We start from the raw sequence: 18,753 nt of genomic DNA, 5'->3' as shown, positions 1-18,753 counted from the left end.
CTGCTCCTCCTGCTGCTCCTCCTCCTCCTGCTCCTCCTCCCCCTCCTCCTCCTCCTCTTGCTCCTCCTGCTCCTCCTCCCTTCTTCTTTCCCCCACTTCTGTCTTCTTTCCCGTTGCTATAACTGATGTTTCCCAGTTTCGCCAGGAACACGTTAGCAGTGTACACAAGTATAAAAGTGAAGCCAGTTAATCTCACCCCCCCCATCCAAACAAATGCAAATTACCATCCGTGTGTTTGCCCTGCATCTCTGAGCCTTGAGTGATCTACGCTGTCCGCTCCTCGCTCTGTGCTGTCCTGGAGAAGCAGGGTTTGGCCCCTCACCTGGATCTCTCAGTATGTAGAGGTCATGACTCCTGGGTGTCTGCAAGGACACCCGTCCCTTCTGCAGCTGGGGGCGGGGAGGCCGGGACCGTCTTGGTCAGCCAGAGCACTGGCCAGGAGGGGCGCCTGCTCACCCAGGGCCATGCGGGGCTTCATCTGCTCCCTTTGGTCCTTGTAACAGTGCTCCAAGAGAGGGGCATTGTCCCACTTACCAGCTGAGAAACTGAGGCACAGAGGAAGCGCAACAAAAAGAAGACCGGGATTCTGCCAGGTCTGTCAGACCCCTTGCTGCATCGCGGGTGAGGCTGTGACCTGACGGGGATCCGTGGAAACGCGGAGGAGAGGGGACCGGGGGCTGCAGGACGGAGTAGGGGCAGCCGGCTGGTCAAAACTCTGTCAGCCCTGCTTGGTTTTGTTTTGACATTTTTCTAATCCTCTGAATATAATTTAATCTGTGAATCCAGAGGGTCAGAGACCTTGGGAGGAGGGACAGGGAGAGGAAATGCTTTTAACAGTCACTTCCTCGGTGCTCAGGGTCTGCTCGGCTGGCACTCCCCTTGTACTCCTGTGCCGCCGCGCACAAGGACTCGAGCCCGTCCCAGCTTTCCGTCTGATGCCTAGAGAGACGGCAAGTCATCTGCTGGTCCTTCCAGCGCAGAGCTGGGGCTTTTTGTCCCAGAGACACAGACTTTGTGCTGAGGCAGTTTGACGTTGTGGTTAATAGGCTGGTGATGTGTGTAACCGAGACAACATATCAATAGCCCCGGACAGGTTAATTTAATTCTGTTTAGAATAATGAAGTTACCTCTGTAGATTACAGTCAGTTCTGTAGACCTTGGGCTCTACAGTTTATTGTCATAAAAAAAAAAAAAAAAAACACTCAGGTCATAACTGCAGTTGCTGCAGCTTCTTTAAACATCTGTTTCATGTATTAGCCGTTAGGTTTGGGCCACATTACAGAAAAAAAAAAATTGAATTTATATAAACATTCTAACAGCCGTTTTCTTCTTGGACAATTTCCATGATGAGCAAGTGTGGCTATTATAGTTGATTCCTGATGAGGCTGATTTTTTTTTTTTATTTTATTTATTTATTTGAGAGACAGAGCCAGAGAGAGCATGAGCCGGGGGCGGGGGGGAGGTGCAGTTTGCAGAGGCAGAGGGAGAAGCAGACTCCCCACTGAGCAGGGAGCCCGACGCAGGGCTCGATCCCAGCACCCCGGGATCACGACCCAAGCTGAAGGCAGTCGCTCAACCAACTGAGCCACCCAGGTGCCCCCTGATGAGTTTTGTAACAGTGAAGATACTCAGACCATTGGATCCAACATTATCTGTTAACCATACTATTTCCATGATCTTTAAAAGTTTTTTAGTGTTTTAACCAAGGGGAAAGGATGTTTGTAAATCAAATTAGCCTATGTTTGCAGAGGGGAAAATAAAGGTTCAGAAGATGTCGGGAGTTGGGGGGATCCATGGATAGAAAGCTGAAGTGCTAGCTGTTCTGTTTTGTGCATAGACCTCAGTTTTGCACCTAAATAGGAGAAGGAAGAAAGTTCTGGAAACTCAGGTGGCATGGCATCCCTCAGACATCGAAAGACTTTTCCTTCTCCCTTCTTGCCCCAGCTGGTGACACTGATCCAAAAAAACCCTCCTGGTTAAGCAACATATTTTCCTCCAAAGTGTAACTAGTAAGGTTTGTGGCCCTTCTGCCATGGGCTGGCAGGAAGGAGGTAGAAGAGGAGAGTCAAGCTGGGGACATCCAGGGGTAGGAATGGCCCTAAGAGATACCAGAGAGCACTTCCGTAGCTCGGTCCCCTCTGCAGACGCTGCTCTGGGGTCTCTCCTGAGGTACTTCTCTTTCTTCCAAGCTCAGAAGCCTTCCCACCCATACTGCTTGTTTTTGTTTGTTTGGTTTGGGTTTTTTAGTAAACTTACTTTGGAATACTTCCAGGTTTACAGAAAAGTTGCAAAACTAGTACAGAACTTCTGAATACTCTGCACTCCGTCCATCTCCCCCACTGTTAACATATTACCACAGGACCCTTGTCTCAGTCGAGAAGCTGCCGCTGGTATGGTACGCCTAACCGACCCCAGCCTTCCCCTGGCTGTCACCAGTCTCTCCATTGATGACTTCCTGTCCCAGGGTCCCATCCAGGATCACGCTTAGTGGTCACCCCTCCCCAGCCTCCTCTGGCCTCTGCCTTATTTCTCGTGGCCTTGACGGTCCTGAGGAGCACCAGCCACCCAGCAACGGGTTAGGTCTCCCTTTGCCTTTCAAGCTCCCGAGTAGAGGATGAGTCCTGAGGACCCGCTCGGCTGGGAGAGCGGGGAGGGGCCTCGGAGGCTGAATGGGGGACATTCCCGCTCCCAGGCGCTCAGGGAGCTCCAGGGGGCTGGGGCATTTCCTTGTGTTGAGCTTTCTTGCGAGGCTGCCGGGTCGGGACCCCGCCTTCGGCAAACTGCTCCACTTTGTGAGTGGGGCGTTGGAGTTGCCTGTCGGAGTCTGTTCAGAACGGCTTTCGGAGCTAGTCTGAGCCGCGCCAGAAACTCCGTCTCATGCCCTGGGGGGTGGTCACATCACTGAGCAAAACACTGCCTTGTCTTGCTCGGGTCGCAAAGACCTCTGACTGTTGGCGAAGACGTACACACACGCGCGTGTGCATACGCTTGGGTCTGCCCTTCTGTGCACATGTGTGCACTCACGTGTGCAGGCCGGACTCGGAGAGGCTGCCCACGCAGCTAAGGAGCACAGGAGCGTGGCGAGGCAGACGGGTCAGACTCTGGACGGACAGGAACCACTTGTTTTGATATGGCCTGAACCTGATCAGTGCCTCTGTGACCTAGAATATCGTTTAGTTTTGTGCTCGGGCAAAGCGGGGCACGTCTACCCTGATGGCTTATTTGTGCGGGTCCTGCCTCTCTGGCAAGAAAGGCTTTGCAGCGGCAGGGGACTCTGACGGGGTGCCGTGGCTCCTTTCAGTCCCCACGGGGAAATTTGAACTGCAAAGCTGGTGTCTCTGTGGACGCCTTTTCTAACCTCAGAGCCAGACCCTATCCCCTAGCTTAACGGGAAAAAAAAAAAAAAAATGTTTCCCCTCGTCACGATGCCCAAAGTCGGGAACATCTGTGAGGCTGCCTGTCCGGGGTCTTGCCGAGAGGTCACAGGCTCTCTTTCCCTGCAGAGCTGGAGAAGGAGCTTTCCCGGAGGCCCAAGAAGGTCTGCATCGTGAAAGTGGTGGGAACCCGGAACCTGTGGAAAAACATCGTGGTCCTGTGTGTGAACTCGTGAGTCGCGAGAGGGACACGGAGAGGGTAGAGGTCAGGGAGAGGCTGGGAAGGAGAGGGGCTAGAGGAGAGGACAGCGGGGCCCTCCTCCTCCCACCGCCAGCCCAGGGCTTTGCTCTTTGCCGAGAGGCCCTGGGCTAAGCCCCGGCATCAGTGTTACTGAGAAGGTCTTTCTCGTCTTGACTCACAGCTCAATAACCCTGCCCTTCCCTGACCACACGAGGTGGCCTTCACTCAGGGTCAGAGGTCATCTAAGGTGGGGGGGTTGTTAACCCTTATTTGATGTTAGAGGCTGTGGGGTGGGGGTAGTTTTACACTCATCTGTGAATGGCCTCAGGACTGCTGTCCCGGAAAGAGCGAGGCCCAGGGTCAGGGCTCTGGTCCTACCGTTCCCCACAGCTGTTTCTATCGAAGGAGCTCTACTTAATCAGTTCTCGATATTGGGGTTCCTGCTCACACCCTGTCCTACACTCAGGGAGACGGAGGCCCTAGGCACACGGCGGGTCAGGGCCGGAGCCCTGAGGCCTCAGCCTCCCGGCCCAGAGCCGGCTCCGGACACGGCCACCGTGCTGTTGTCCAGCCTCAGCCGCTGGCTAGCTAGGCTGACAGGACCATTAAAAATGGAATGACTTCTCCAACTTTTATTTCGGGGAAAAAAACACAAATTGTGACATAGAGGAGATGCCAAGTTTCCATTTTAAGGCTGCTTGTTTAATGCTTCTGACCTTGTTACCTGTTGTGGTCAGAAGACTGCCTTCCTCCCAGAACAAAAAGGTAGATTTCCCGGAGACCTCAGTAGGCTGAGAAGCAGAGAAAGTCATCTGGGATCCGCAGAGGTGAACCCAGTCTCCACCAGTTGCTCGATGATAAAAGGACAGCACCGGCAGGCCCTCTGCGGAGGATTTCCCAAGTGGAAATGAGCTCATTTGGCAAACAGCAGCTTCCTCCTGCGGGGGCAGGGGTCTGTTGCAGTTGACCTTGACGCATCCTCATGGTGTGATAAAAGCACTTCGATTTCCCCAAAGCACGGAAGAGGGGTTGGGAGAGAAGGTTTTTAGCTCCAGGCCGGCTGCCGAGCGCTGACGTCACGAATGAGCATTCAGGGCGCTGCCCACGTGGTGTGCGTGCACCTGCAGCCTCCCGGGGAGTGGGGGTCGGGGGCCCGGGTGCATTCGGATTCCCGCTTCCCAGACTGGACATCTGCCTCCAGCGGCCCGGACACACGTTTCCCAGCAGGTTTATACGATCCTCTGGGGGCGGGAAAGAGGCTTGACCCAGGGCCGAGGGAAGGAAACAGTGATAAATTAAGAATGGAAACAGTCTCCAAGACCAGATGTCTTCATTTGGCCTGACTTCCTACGGCTTTCCCAGGGCGTGTCTTGTCAATAGCAGTAGGAATGGGTTAAGTAGGTAGTTCTCTGGGTGGATCCCCAAGTTTCCAGAACCCTGAATGCGGCAGGAAGAGGCAGAGGCCCAGATAGGCAGGATGTCTTTGAAGTTGTCACTTGTCAGCTCGGTAGACTGGTGCAAGCTGCTTAACCTCCTTGGGCCTTTTTGCCCTTCTGTGAAATGGGTCTGACAGGAGCTCCTGGGGGGCCAACATGGGACGAAGTGAGCTGATGTGTGGGGAGTGCTTTGTCCTGCATGATGGATTTGTTGGATGGTGTTCGAACCAAAGGTCTCACTGCTTTTATACCCCAACTCTTCTGCTAAAGGGATGGCAGAGGAGAGCGAACCGCAACCCGCCCCCCCATGAGGGGCACGCTCCTGTCACATCTCTGAAGTCCCTTTGCCTTGCACCCGGTCATACACTCGCTCGTGGTGACAGCATGTTTTCTGTGACATGCTGAGCTGCGTCTCTGTTTCCTGGTCGTTGATCCCTCCTGCCTTTGTCCGCCTGCCCACTGCCCCCTCGGCTGTGTGTCTCCCCACAGGCTGACAGGCTACGGGATCCACCACTGCTTTGCGCGGAGCATGATGGGCCACGAGGTGAAGGTGCCGCTGCTGGAGAACTTCTATGCCGACTACTACACCGTGGCCAGCATTGCCCTGGCATCCTGCCTGGCCATGTGCGTGGTGGTCAGGTTCCTGGGGCGCAGGGGCGGGCTGCTCCTCTTCATGATCCTCACGGCCCTGGCCTCGCTCCTGCAGCTCGGGCTCCTCAACTGTGAGTGGGGTTGGGGGCGGGGGGGGGCCGGGGGCGGGGGGGGGGGGGGGGGCGGGCAGAGCCGGGGGCGGGGGGCTGGCCTATGACCAAAGGGTATTGGACAGAGCTGGGTGAGACTTGAGGAAAGTTTTCTGTGACCTGAGCTATTATTCCAAAATCAGCAGCTTGAGGAAAGCTTGGGAGGGACCGGTTTGAACTGGAATGTCCATGGTGACTGCCATTGACGGAGTGCACTGTGCGACCCCCCCACCACCACCCCGGCCCCGGGGCTGTAACTGGGAGCCTTCCTGGCTACACCATCATCCCCAGCACGTGAGGCCCGCCGAGCCCTGGTGGGCATGACTTCACGGAGGGCCAGACTGTGTGTCATACGTCACGTGACGAGAAGAACAAAGCGCTCTTTCATGGGAAATCAGGGGGACATTTTGACACCCTTGTGTCGGGACACTGCTTTTCAGCAACTGTTCCCAAGTTTATCAGCTTGTCGTTGGGCCAAAGAATTCCTCAGTGAATGTTAAAAATAATCCACAGAAAAACTGGGGAATCCTTGCAGCTCCCGCAGCTGTATGCCGCATGCTTGACACAGCTCCTCGTGCAGGGAAATAGCACCGGGCATCCCTCCGACCCGCCCGGAACGAGACACGCCAGAGCCGGGCAGCTGAGCCTTCTCTCACCAGGCACCGTGCTCCCGGGGCAGGCTCGGACCCGGCGGGAAACAGATGCCGCGGACCGCTCCCCTCCTGCGCGAGGAGAGCCCACCTGAGGGCTGGGGAGTCGACTCTAGGACTGTCCAGGTGCAGCACAGATCAGAGCTGCGGAGAAAACAGAAGGCCTTCTCGTCCTCCAAGGTGTGAGAGTCAATGTCCAGAACAGAAGAAAAAGGAGAAAACAAAACTTTCTCAACCTCGTCGTGCAAACTGGATTAAAGAACAGCTCCTTTCAAACTCGGGAGCCATTTTCCTAATCTGGTCACGTTCCCGTGCATTCTGCCTCTTGCTGGGAGACGGGTCTTATTTTCAGCTGTGACAAATAAGGAAAACGGAGAAGTGGTGTCTGTCCGCCTGGTGGGGGCCGCCCACGCTACCCTGCCCGGGAGCCCTGTGCAAGCTCCTGAGCTTTGGGTGCAGGGAGGGGCAGCCCTGGGAGTGTCACGGGTGCCCTCTTTGTCCCTGAGCAGGAAAGGCCCGGGACCTAGATGCACACGAGAGGCATGAGCATCAGGCCCAGAGCCGCCGGAATTGCCGCCCGGCAGGTCTGCCCCGCGGTCCTTCTGCTCCCTGGAGCGCGGACCAGCGGCGGCTCACCATGAAATTAACCCTTCGGCTTGAGGTCTAGAAGAGCTGCTGGCGTCTCTGTTCTGAAGAGTTCCATTTTCCCCCACATTTGGAGGCCGGAGGGGTTTTCGCCCTCCCCTCCAAACAAAAGGAGCTTTGTTCAGTCGGGCGCTAATCCTGTGTCCGGGGGACTCTCTCACCCACAGGTCTCTGCATCCTTCTAGCACTTGGCTCCCTGCAGGTGTTGGCCCTGCTCCCCAGGGGGCCCGGCGGGGGTGGGGGGTGCAGTGGGGCCAACCTGGGCTGGAAGGGAGCTCACTGAGAAGCCAGTCACGTGGAAAAGCACAGTAGTGGCTTCCTACCTAACGGGCTTTCTCTCTCCCCCCCCCCTTTACCCACTGTCTTCCTCCCCGTCCGCGTGGGGCCGTCATTCCTGGGGGCGCAGTGATTGGGAAATACAGCCAGCATCCAGACTCAGGTGAGCCCTAATGTCCGTGCGGTGCGCTTGACCACTTTTTATTGCACCCGAAAGGGCCTTTTCACCAAGACTCACAGACCTGTGGTTTCCCCTCCCTGTCTCTCTCCCGCTCTCGCCTTCCCCTTCAAGAGTTGCAGCTGAAGTTGGCCGTAGGTTGGACACTACGAGCATACATTTGTATTCTCTACTCCCTCCCGCCTCTAGAAAGAGCCCCTCGTTTCCCCGTCTGTGCCCGGCTCGCACGCATGGCCTCGCCTGTCCCCGCGGCCTCGGCAGCCAGCCCGGGGCCCTGCTGCGGCTGGTCTCACGGACGGCCCCGGGGTGACATGAGAAAGCCCCAGGGGGCGCCGGACGCCCGGCTGACTGTGCCGCCAGGGGAAGCTGCTGTCGCCCTTTGTCCGTCACGGCCGCTCGCTGCCCTCGGCCGCGGGGATGGCGGAGCTGCTGGTCGCACGTGCCTGGCCTGCCCCACGCCCGTGCTGCCGAGACTGCCAGCTGTGAGACCCCCTGCGTTCAGGACATGGCCTTGCCGGGAACTGGGCTGTGCCCCAGATGTGTGACCCCAGCCGCATGCCACTGCTCTGTGCTAGACGCTGCCCGGGTGTGTGGTCAGACCCTGGCGCCGTTTGCAAGGTGCCCGGGTGGGTTGAGCACTGTGCCCCCCAGGCCATAAATTCTTCTGTTTGGGTTACTGGAGTTTTTGTTCCCTTCAGTCCAACCTAGCGTAGCCTGTCCTGGGTATTGGACGGGTCAAACCCGAGGCCAGAATAGCCGGGGCTCCCTGGAGGCGGAGGCCTTGTTCCTCCGAAGGCTGGGATAGAAGGGACGTTGCTACAGCCCCGGGGAGACCACCAGCCTCCCCTCCTGCCAGGCACGGCTTGTGGCCTCCCGAATCCCGGCCGAGTGCATGTGAGCCCCAGCATTCCAGGCCTGCAGGCAATCATGGGAACCCCAGCAAAGCCTTCTGCCAAGAGGGTCTGACCTGTTACACCTAGAGGTGCTCCTCGGTCTCCAGAGGGAACTGAGTGCCCCAGGCTGCACCCCGAACTGGGGAAAGGGGAAGGGGGAAGACCCTCTGTGTGGTCCTGGACCCTCCCCCGTCCCTTGTCCCGCTGCTGTCTCTGCACCCCCCCACCTGCCTCACCAGCCTCCTTTTCCCTTCCCTTCTGCCCGCCCCCCTCACTGTCTCCCCCTGATTCTCCTTCAGGTATGAGTGATAGTGTCAAGGACAAATTCTCCATCACGTTTTCCATCGTGGGCATGTTTGCCTCCCACGCGGTGGGAAGCCTCAGTGTGTTCTTCTGTGCAGAGATCACCCCCACGGTAATCAGGTAGGTCACGGCAGGGGCCCCACACCGCGCCTTCTCCCTAGGACTCAGGAGAGGCCTGGCTGTGGAGCCAGGCTCCTGTGGGAGGAACCAGCACTAGCTGTGTCCCGCCCTGGCCTCCAGAGCAGGGCGCAGCTTGTGCGCCGGGCATGTCAGGCCTTCAGCTGGGGAGCTTTGCCCTGACTCTGAGGCAACTGGGAGTCAGCTGAGAACGTGACCGTGGGCTCCGTCCAGGCAAGAAGCCAGAGGAGCAGGGAGCAGGGAACTTTCTGGGGTGCAGGAAGCGCTGCACGGTTCCATCTGAAAGCGGGTGTTAGCTTGGGCTTAACTACTTTTGTCTTAGTTCACGGAGTAAGGTCTGATCCTTTCTTGGTGCTAGTCCCAGATAGTGGTACCTGGATGCTACCCACCCTTTGATGTTATTAAGATCACAGCGTAATAAAAGGGTTTGCCTTCACTTAAAAGGGCATCACTTAACTACGGACTCATGTCATTTTCCCAGTAATTACTGTTTGTGACTTACGGAAGGGCTCATCGTGATTGACATCATACCGAACTTGGCATGGGAAGATCATTAGCATTGCTAACACACATATTTTTTGAAAATATAAATTGTGAATAAATTAGGCAATTATTCAGTTGTGAAAGAAAACCCAGAAGTCAGCATGATGACACCCGTGCACCCTGACTTTCCCACGCGGGCGAACAAGACAGCCCAGGACAGGTCAAGGCGGGCCTCGCGCAGACTCATTATTTTAGCCCCTCGGGTGCTGTGAAGGACTCTGGGCGAAGGCAGGTAGGTTCATGGACTTTCTTCCCACATTTCCAGGAGTCATGCTGACAAGAGAAATTTCACATGACCTCATTTTGCTTCATTCTCCCAGATTTTTACAGTGCACGCCAAGTCTGAAGGCTACTTCATGCCCGTGGAATAAAATGCCAAGGAATTGTGTATGTAAGAAAAAAAAGCAATTAAACGCCACGTAATTCATCCTGTGCCGACCCTCTCCTAAGCTGAAGCGAAGAGAACAGCCTGAAGCTTCTTTCATGCTCGAGGTTGCAAAATGCCTCAAGCAGATAGCATCTCCCTCTGTGTCTTTTCTTTACCTAGTTAAAATTGCCTTCCTTGACCAAAGAATCCAGCAAAGAGGGTTCTTTCATTAGAGCAGAAGTCAAGGTTGGACCTCTGGCTTTCCAGCTAGTCTCCCCGCAGATTCGTGTGATTGTGGACCTTTCTCTGGGGGCGGCCACCCCTTAACTGTGCTGGTTGGTGGACCTCATTAGTCATTGTTAGATTTTGCTTAACAAGCTAAATGGAAGGAAATACACTCTCCTCCACCTCTGTGATGCAGACCTGCCAAGATGATTTGGGGCTAGAAATTCAACAAATACGTTCTTCGATTCAGCTTGCCACGATGACACACTAGAAAAAATATTTGACCTTTGGTGCTGTTTCTGTACTCACAGAGGGATGAAAGGAAATGGAGTCCAAAGGGGGTCTCTGGCCAGGAGGGAAGGGGTCCTGGTGTCACTCCCGCACCCCTCCCCTTCAGCGGCCTAGCTCTTTCTTGCAGACACACCCAGGGACAGTTCCCGCAGAGTCCCAGCGACAGAAATTGACCCTCCTCCCCTCCCCCTACTTCGCACAGCTAAATCCCAGATAAACGAAGCTGAGCGGCTTGGGGTCTGTGAGCTTTTTCTTTTCCTCACTGAAGTATGATTAACATACAATGGTACATGCGCTTCATTTCTCTTAATACCAAACGAACCTTTTTCTACAAGGCTCTTATTAAAAACATCCCTTTTGAACCAGAACAGTAGCCCAGGGGAAGATGCCAGGATTCACTAACAAGAAGCAAATAAGAGGATAAGAACTGTTTTGCACAGAGGCTTGTGGAAATCCGTTGTCCAGGAATGACAGACTCACTAGAGTCTAATGAACGTACTAATTACTGTTGTGTCGTGAGGTCGCTTCCAGACTATATTGCAGAGAAGGGCTTCCCTCCCACCCAGGCCTGGTCTGGGTGCTGTTCGTTGGCAACAAGCTCTTCCTCAGTTCTCCTCCTGAGGCTTCAGGAGCTGGGTGTCTCTGCAGGCAGATGGGGAGGACCCTGTGCAGCACCCTCTCCCCCGGGGCCTGGTCGATCTAGAAGCAGGTGGTGGCTTGTTTGGGCAGGACCATCTTTTCTATGCAGTGTCCATCTGGAAGCTGCAGGTGGGAGCCCCTGAGGCCTTCACCGTCCTCCTCACCCCTCCCCAAAGGGGTTAGTTCCGAGAGGAGGCAGGCGCCGGTGCTAACAAGCCCATTTCATTGTCCAGCAGCTCCACACCGGCTCCCTCCGAGCCCCTGGGCCTTGGCTGTTACTGCTGTCATCAGTCTGAGCTCAGCTGCTCTCCTTCCTGGTATCTTCCGCTTTCCTCCCCTTCGGGCTGTCCCACTCCTTTCTCTAGAAACTTCTTTCTTGGAACTTGCCTTCTCTGAGAATTCCTTCTGAGTAACTCCTCCCTCCTCCCACCTGGGGACTAAGAACCTGGGCCCTGATGTCCTCTGCCCCAAGAACAGGCACCAGGGACAAAGACAGCCTGTGTAATGTGACATCTGGAGTCTAACTTCTTTAAAGATTTGTGTCTTCAATACATATATATGATATATTTACATATATAATACACACTCACACACACATATATATGTAACGAATGCTAAGGTCGAGGACCCAAGGCATTGCAGGCTAGGCGTTCAGCGGCAGGATGAAGAACAAGCGAGCGTAGAGGATGTGGCCTCGAGCCTCCAATTCGGACCTTCGGCATGAGGGCAGATGGTGCTGTGTCTGATCCCAGAGGCCACTTTCCTCCGCGTGGCCTTAGGCAAGTCCTTTAGCCAGACTTCATCTCTTTGCCCTAAAATGAGCTGAGTTATGATGGCCCTGTTACAGAGTAGTGATGCTGAGGGGAGAAAGAGTATATAGAGAGGGTCCAGCCTCAGTAGATGACAACGGATATTGTTAATTATTCCTACCCGAATATTTTTGGCAGTTCTATTTATTTCTGCAAAACTGGCACAAATATTTGTTTATCCTTGACTTTACAGAAACGTAGTCAAGACAAAATAAGTAAGACAGAAGAGGAAGTGAGAAATGGCAGGTTGGTTTCTGTTTAAACGCAAGATGCTTGGTATTCACATGTTTAAAAGGATGATTTGAAGATTCTAGAATTCTTAATTTAAGCTTACTACTTCTAATAGTAAGTCTGCCTGTGTATCGGTCTTTAGATCCTTAATTTAGATATTGTTACTAGTGAAATAAAGATATCCAGTGGATATTTAAATTTTCTGTGTGCTCCTAAAGCCCAGGGAGGCAAAATTTGCCCCCTAATTCTTTTATCTGTAAATTGAGGTGCCCGCCTGCTCTGATATTTACACACGGGCATATGCTGCCCTCTAGTGACAATCTGAAGAAAAGCAGAAAATGCAGAGTCGGCATTTTAGGGGAGGAAAAGGAAGGTAAACACCTGAAAGCCAAGCATGTAATAATGACCCCATTCTCTAAACGGAGAGTTCAAAGACAACACAAAGCCAAGAATGGTATACTGAATTCTTTCAAAGGTGTTCCTAACCTTACTGAATAATGTCAAGGTATCCTTGATAGAAAACCAAACAGAAAATTGCTTTCGTGGAAAAAATACATCAAGATAAATTGCATATTATATATGCACACGTACGTAGACTGCATTTTACACACACACACACATACACGTAGATACTTACGTGAGCTGTCTAATCCTACCATAAATATATTTGACATGATTTATGAATGTATTATTTTGGCGTTATGAAGTGAGACTTCATTCCCATGCTGACCTCTACCTCCTTCCCCGTGGGTCTGTGTACCCTCCCTCCCTGTAGGTTAACTCACATGTGGACTTTACATGCACTGAGCAAGGTCAGTCTCCCTCCCTGCTTGTCAGTGCCATCCACACGTAGTGACGGGGAGGTCCCACGGAAATCCAGAAGGTCTCAGAGAAAAGGATGTCTTACTGGCATTAAAGGCCGCAAGGAAACACATCCATTATCCCTGGCATCCATCTGTCCCTTGCAACATCCTGTGGCTTCCAGAGCGGCCAGAATGACTGAAAAGACGAAGCGGCTATTTTAGGTGTTCATATTCTTGGTTCCCATCACATCGCTCTTCCTGATGGTCATCTATTTTTAACCCGCCCCATTCATTTGGGTGAGCTGACCTTCCTACCTAGGAAGCCAGCGTAATCCATAAGCATCCAATATTTATTAAGCATAAATAATACGTGCCGGTTGATATTCTAGAAAATAATCCTTGCCCTTGACAAGCTCATAGACTAAATAAGGACGGTAGGCATATGAAGAAATACCAACAGAAAGGTGCAGAGGTGTCTTCAAAAGGTGGTCTGGGACCATCTGCCTCGGAAGGGGGCTGGTGTCTGGGGGATGCCCCCCAAAATATTGCTATTCCTTACTTGTGTCCCCTTGACGGCCCAGTAGCACGATGGTGTGGCTTTGTTAGCAGGACTAATGTCTCTCCCTTGGCGAAAGTCTTCCTAACACATAAGACTAGTGACACATCACAGCCTGGGTGAGAGATGGCTGTCTTTTCTTCCATAGCTAAGGCTAGGAAATTCCATCACTCGCTGAGTGTACTAGTTATTTACTGCTGGGTAACAAATTATCCCAAAACAGTGGCTTAAAACAACACAGGCTTGTCTCACGGTTTCTGTGGGCAGGAGTTGGCAAAGCCTAGCTGGGCCCTCTGCTGCACCATTTCCCACGGGTGGTAATCAACCAGGGTAGGATCGGTCTTCAAGCTCATTCAGTAATTGGTCTTCATGTGTTCGTGCTGCTAAAACAGAATACCACAGACTGGGTGGCTTATAAACAACAGTAATTTATTTCTGGAGGCTGCAAGTCCAAGATCAAGGTGTCCACAGATTTGGTGTTTGGTTAGTCTGCTTCCTGGTTCATCAATGGCCATCTTCCCGCTATCCCTTTGGGATTACAAGTCTCCCCGTGGTGGAGGGGTGAGGGAGCTCTCTGGGATGTGTTTTCTAAGGGCAGTAATCCCATTCATGAGACCTAGTCACCTCCCCAAGGCCCCGCCTGCTAACACCATCACAGTGGGGATTAGGAGCTCAACGTATGAATTGGGGTGGGTGGGGGGACATTCGGACCAGAACAGCAGGATTCAGTTCCTCACTAGCTGTTGGACCAAGAGCCTCAGTTCCCTGCTGGCTGGAGGTCACCTCAGTTCCATGCCACCTGGAATATGACAGCATCACAGCTTGCTTCATCAAAGCCAGCACAAGAATCTGCCAGAAGTCAGTCTTTCGTAACCTAATCACGGAAGGGACATCTCCTTACCTTTGCCATATTTTGTTGGTGAAAAGTGAATTACTAAGTCCAGCTCACACTCAAGATACAAGGGTGTGAATGCGTGGAGGTGGGAATCATCAGGGCCATTTTAGCAATCTGCTCCGGCCTGGCCTGTGGTGTGGGCCTGCTGGGCCGGGCGGCCGCCGCCACCACCCTTGACCTCCATGAGGCTCCGTGCCAGGACCCGGGCCAGGCCTGGGGACGGCCTCGAAGAGCCTCCTCAGCAGCGGGAGACCACTGCCGCCGGGGACCTGGCAGAGCTGAGCTGAGCAGAGTGGCCAGGGCCTCCTTGCAGAGGGAGTGAGGGAGAGAGCCAAGGAGCTCGGGCACCGGGGCTGCAGGTCAGGCAGGCGTGGGGCCAGGGCACGGCCAGAGGCAGGAGGGAGCCCTCGGACGACTCTGAGAAAGGGAGTGGCATGAGCCACTCCACATTCTAGAAGAGTCACTTTGTCAGCGGTGAGGAAAGAGCCCCAGGGAGTGGGAGGACCCAAGACGGGCTGGTTAGGGGAGTGTGACCCAGACGGGCCCAAACTGGAAGCCATGGGGCTTGGTCCCAGGTTGGAGAGAGGAGGCTGGGACAGGGAGGAGTCTGGCCGCTCCCGGGCTCTGGCTTTGTCCAGAGGACAGTGGGCCCCACGCCTCCCCACCCAGCACGAGGGGTGTGAGGAGCCCCCTCCCATGTGCAGAGATACAAGGCCTTTTCTCATTTGGGGCTGAGAGAAGGGAAGAGAGCTGTGTCTTTTGTTATGAAACGTGACAAATGAGGAAGAGAGACCCCCCCATTGTCTCACCCACGCACACACGATTGTCATTCTGTTCCATTCTTTGAGAATGCTCCTCCCTGTCTTGACCACCAAACTCTGATATGTCCGCTTTACGGCGGCCCTTAGGGACAGCTGTTGACTTGGGGGGCCCCAAGATGCCAAGTCCCCCTCGTTCCTGTCACCCATGTGGACCCAGGACTGGCCAGCCAGAGGGCCTACTGTAGACAGCAGGGACTCTCGGTTCACTGTTGACAGCAAGGCCCTGGGAAGGCGCCAGGGAGAGGGAACCCGCTGCCGAGCCACACGGTGGGCAAAGCAGAGCGGGACCCCCTGCCCCAGCCTGAGCAGCAGGGGGGACAGAGGGGAGGCCTGGCTGGCCACCCACACTCGAAGCTTTGGGGTTTGTGTTAGCAGGAGGCCCCAGTTCCCACAGCTGGAACAGTTTTGGGTTTTGTTTTGTTTTTTAAAGCTTTCCTGCGGTGTAATTTACATACCATATAATGCATCCATTTTAAATACACAATTCAATGATCTTTAGTGAAATCGTCCCCATAAATCGAGATGTCGAACATTTCCATCACCTCAGAAAGTTCCCTGCTGGCCCTTGCAGTCCGTCCCTGTCCCCACTCAAAGCCCCAGGCAGTCACTAATCTGCTTGTCTCTGCTCCGCCCCCTGCCGCTTTTTCAAAATTTCATATAAATGGAGTCTACAGTCACTTAGTATAATATTTTTGAAATTCGTCCACGCTGTGGCAGGTGTCAGCACGGCACTCCTTACTGTGGAGTACTGTTCCGTTGTAACGGATGTGCCATGGTTTGTTTATCCATCACCAGGTGATGGACGTCGGGATTCTGATTTTTGTCTGTTTTGAATAATGCTGCAGCGAACATTCGCTTCTAGTTTTTGTGGGGTATAGGTTTCCTGTGTCTCATGAGAATGGAGTTGCTGGGTCACATAAAAGTTTACATTTAACTGTTTCAGAAACTGATAGGATTTCCACAGCCGTTGCCCCACTTTTCCTTCCCAGCGGCAGAGGTTGCGGGTCCCGTTCTCTGCGCAGCCTCACAAACACTTGTCACTCTCTGCCTTTGTTTTGGTATTTTTTTTAAGATTTTATTTTTTTATTAGAGAGAGAGAGCACAAGCAGGGGGAGCAGCAGAGGGAGAGGCAGACTCCCCGCGGAGCAGGGAGCCCGATGCGGGGCTCGATCCCACGACCCTGAGATCACGACCTGAGCCAAAATCAAGAGTCAGACACTTAGCCGACTGAGCCACCCAGGTGCCCCCCCCCAAGTCTTGCACTTTTTTTTTATTTCTAAGCATTTTGTTCTTTTGATGTTACTACAAATAGAATTTTCTTAATTTCATTTTCAGCTTCTTTGTTGCTAGCGCGTAGCCACAGTTGACTTTTGTATGTTGACCTTGCGTCTCGTGCCCTCGTAGGTCAGTCGTTTGATGAGTTAGAGCCCACCTATAGTGCCAACCAGGAGAACCAGAGGCTCCTCGAGGGCCTGCTGCAGGAGTCTTCTGCCTACGTGCATCTGAGACCTAAGGTCACTTCACTAAAGGGTGATGCATAGCTCTTAAGCAACTCCAATGAAAGTTCTTCTTTAAACCAGCTGAGATCCACATCCCCATGCCCTCTGCCCACTGGTCTGGATCCACACTCTGATGCGAAGCAGACAACTCTACTCCCCCTTCCTTGAGACCAGACTGTGACCAGACTTCTCCTTCACTGTGGCTCCAGAGCAGACACCAGCCAGCCCTCCCTGGCCTGTGCGTTGCAGGACACAGTGGGACCGGTGGGACAGGAGGTCACGTGAACAGCGTGGTCCCCTTTACTGCAGCCCAGCACTGCACTGCTTCCTCAGAGGCCACATGACCCCTTCTCCCCGCCAAATATGCTTTTATGTCAAAGGACAGATGTTCGAGCCATGATGGATTTTTTTAAATGTTGCATATCTACTAATCTCTTTGGAACTTTGGCAGGTTCCCCCAAATGGCAGAGGAGTGGAGATGAGTGGCACATGCTCTAGGCTCACATTTAGTACTTTCTGAGCTCAGTGCTCTGTGACTTTCTCTCAGACAGCACGTGGCTTCTGGCCCAGCACCTCGCAGAGGCGGGACCGCTCCCACTGGTGGTGTGCAGATTGATTTTAGGAAATATATGGGACACAACAATAAATAAGAACTCACAGTGAGAAAAATTACTGTCTTTTAAAGTATCTTCCAGTCTCTAGTTCTGGCTGGAGAAACTCTCTGTGAGTGCTGGTTTGTCTGTCATATCCTCTTTAACCCCTGTTAATCCACCTCCCGCCCGCCCACTGACCTCTTTCTAAATGAAGAGCAAACCTTGGGAAGTAGCATAATTTAATACTACTTTGGTGTTGCATATTATTATGGCGAGTGCTTTTCCATTTACAGTAGTATTATAACATTGCCTTTCAAAATAAAGTAAAAAATTTTGAGCTGGCAAGAGAAAATATTAATTAGAGATGGTACAAAGATAGCCAAGGTGAAGGTGGTCTCGGATATCCGACAGGCGGGATGCACTGGGGTGGCGGCCCCCTGCCCAAGCCAGGCCCTGGTCGGCCCCGTGATCCTGCTCCCGTGTGTCCCCACTCTGGGCGGCGCCGTGCCCTCCGCAGCGGGCTCTGACCGTGGACGTTAACCATGTGTCTCGTGCTCTCCCGCAGGTGCGGCGGGCTGGGGCTGGTGCTGGCCAGCGCGGGCTTCGGCATGCTGACGGCGCCCATCATCGAGCTGCACAACCAGAAAGGCTACTTCCTGCACCACATCATTTTTGCCTGCTGCACGCTCATTTGCATCATCTGCATCCTCCTGCTGCCTGAGAGCAGGAACCAGAACCTGCCCGAGAACATCTCCAACGGGGAGCACTACACTCGGCAGCCGCTCCTGCCGCATAAGAAGGGGGAGCAGCCCCTCCTGCTCACCAACGCCGAGCTCAAGGACTACTCCGGCCTCCACGACGCGGCCACCGCAGGGGACGGGCTGCCCGAGAACGCCACAGCCAACGGCATGAAGTCCATGTAGCTCTGGGCACGGCCTTCCCTGAAGGGGGCACTGTGGGCTCCAGGGGCTTGGGGGCTGTTTGGGCACAGGTTTACAGACCAGGGACCGAACACGTGGCTGGGGGTGGGGGGCGCAGGAAAACCCAGTTCTGCTGCTGATGCCACGGATCGCAAGACTGTCAACTGGTGTGGGGAAATTCTGTCTTTCCAAAACTCTAAGGATCGTGTGTGTGAGGAAGCAAACTCTTTGAAAATAACCCTTCAGACTTTCTTTTCTGCCATGAGATGTTTGTATTTATTTTGGTCATTTTTACGAGAAGCACTTTATTCCCTTTCCTCTAACTGATCTCGAAACAGAACCACCTCCTTCGGAAGAGGGACACGGTTGCCGAGGAGGACGCCGTAAGTAGCCAGCGCAGCGGCCCTGGAGGTCACACACCACCCTCGTCCAGCACCCCGCACCGGAGCCAGGGGTCCCTCACTCTGGGCCCGCGCCCCCCAAGGCTGCCTGCCTGTGTGCGGACAGACTGACCTGTCGTGGAGTGTCTCCATGACCGCGTTGTAGACAGAGTGAAATGTAAATGATTAGGTTTTTGCTAGAGAGTCTGTGTATGGTTTCTAAAGGGTTTGTGTGTGTGTGTGTGTTTGTGAGGTAAGAGCTTCTGTTCCATGCGCTGGGGGAAAGCAGCTCCCAAATATCATTAAA

The 18,753-nt window shown here is 53.7% G+C and overlaps 1 protein-coding gene across 1 annotated transcript in view; it reads left to right on the top strand.

Moving 5' to 3' along the window:
• Positions 1 to 18,677, top strand: part of SLC22A23 (solute carrier family 22 member 23) — a 175,289-nt gene extending 156,612 nt beyond the window's left edge. Inside the window, exons 6-10 of the mRNA XM_032424882.1 lie at positions 3,504 to 3,606; positions 5,541 to 5,773; positions 7,493 to 7,525; positions 8,733 to 8,856; positions 17,712 to 18,677. Of these exons, the coding sequence (XP_032280773.1) occupies positions 3,504 to 3,606; positions 5,541 to 5,773; positions 7,493 to 7,525; positions 8,733 to 8,856; positions 17,712 to 18,069 (851 nt within the window). The 3' untranslated portion in view covers positions 18,070 to 18,677. The remainder of the gene's footprint in view (positions 1 to 3,503; positions 3,607 to 5,540; positions 5,774 to 7,492; positions 7,526 to 8,732; positions 8,857 to 17,711) is intronic.
• The last annotated feature ends 76 nt before the right edge of the window (positions 18,678 to 18,753 follow it).

The sequence above is a fragment of the Phoca vitulina genome, unplaced genomic scaffold, assembly GCF_004348235.1.
Source record: "Phoca vitulina isolate PV1807 unplaced genomic scaffold, GSC_HSeal_1.0 scaffold31, whole genome shotgun sequence".
Lineage (NCBI taxonomy): Eukaryota > Metazoa > Chordata > Mammalia > Carnivora > Phocidae > Phoca > Phoca vitulina.
Note: the sequence above shows the minus strand (reverse complement) of the source record. Positions and strands in the feature narration are given on the sequence as shown.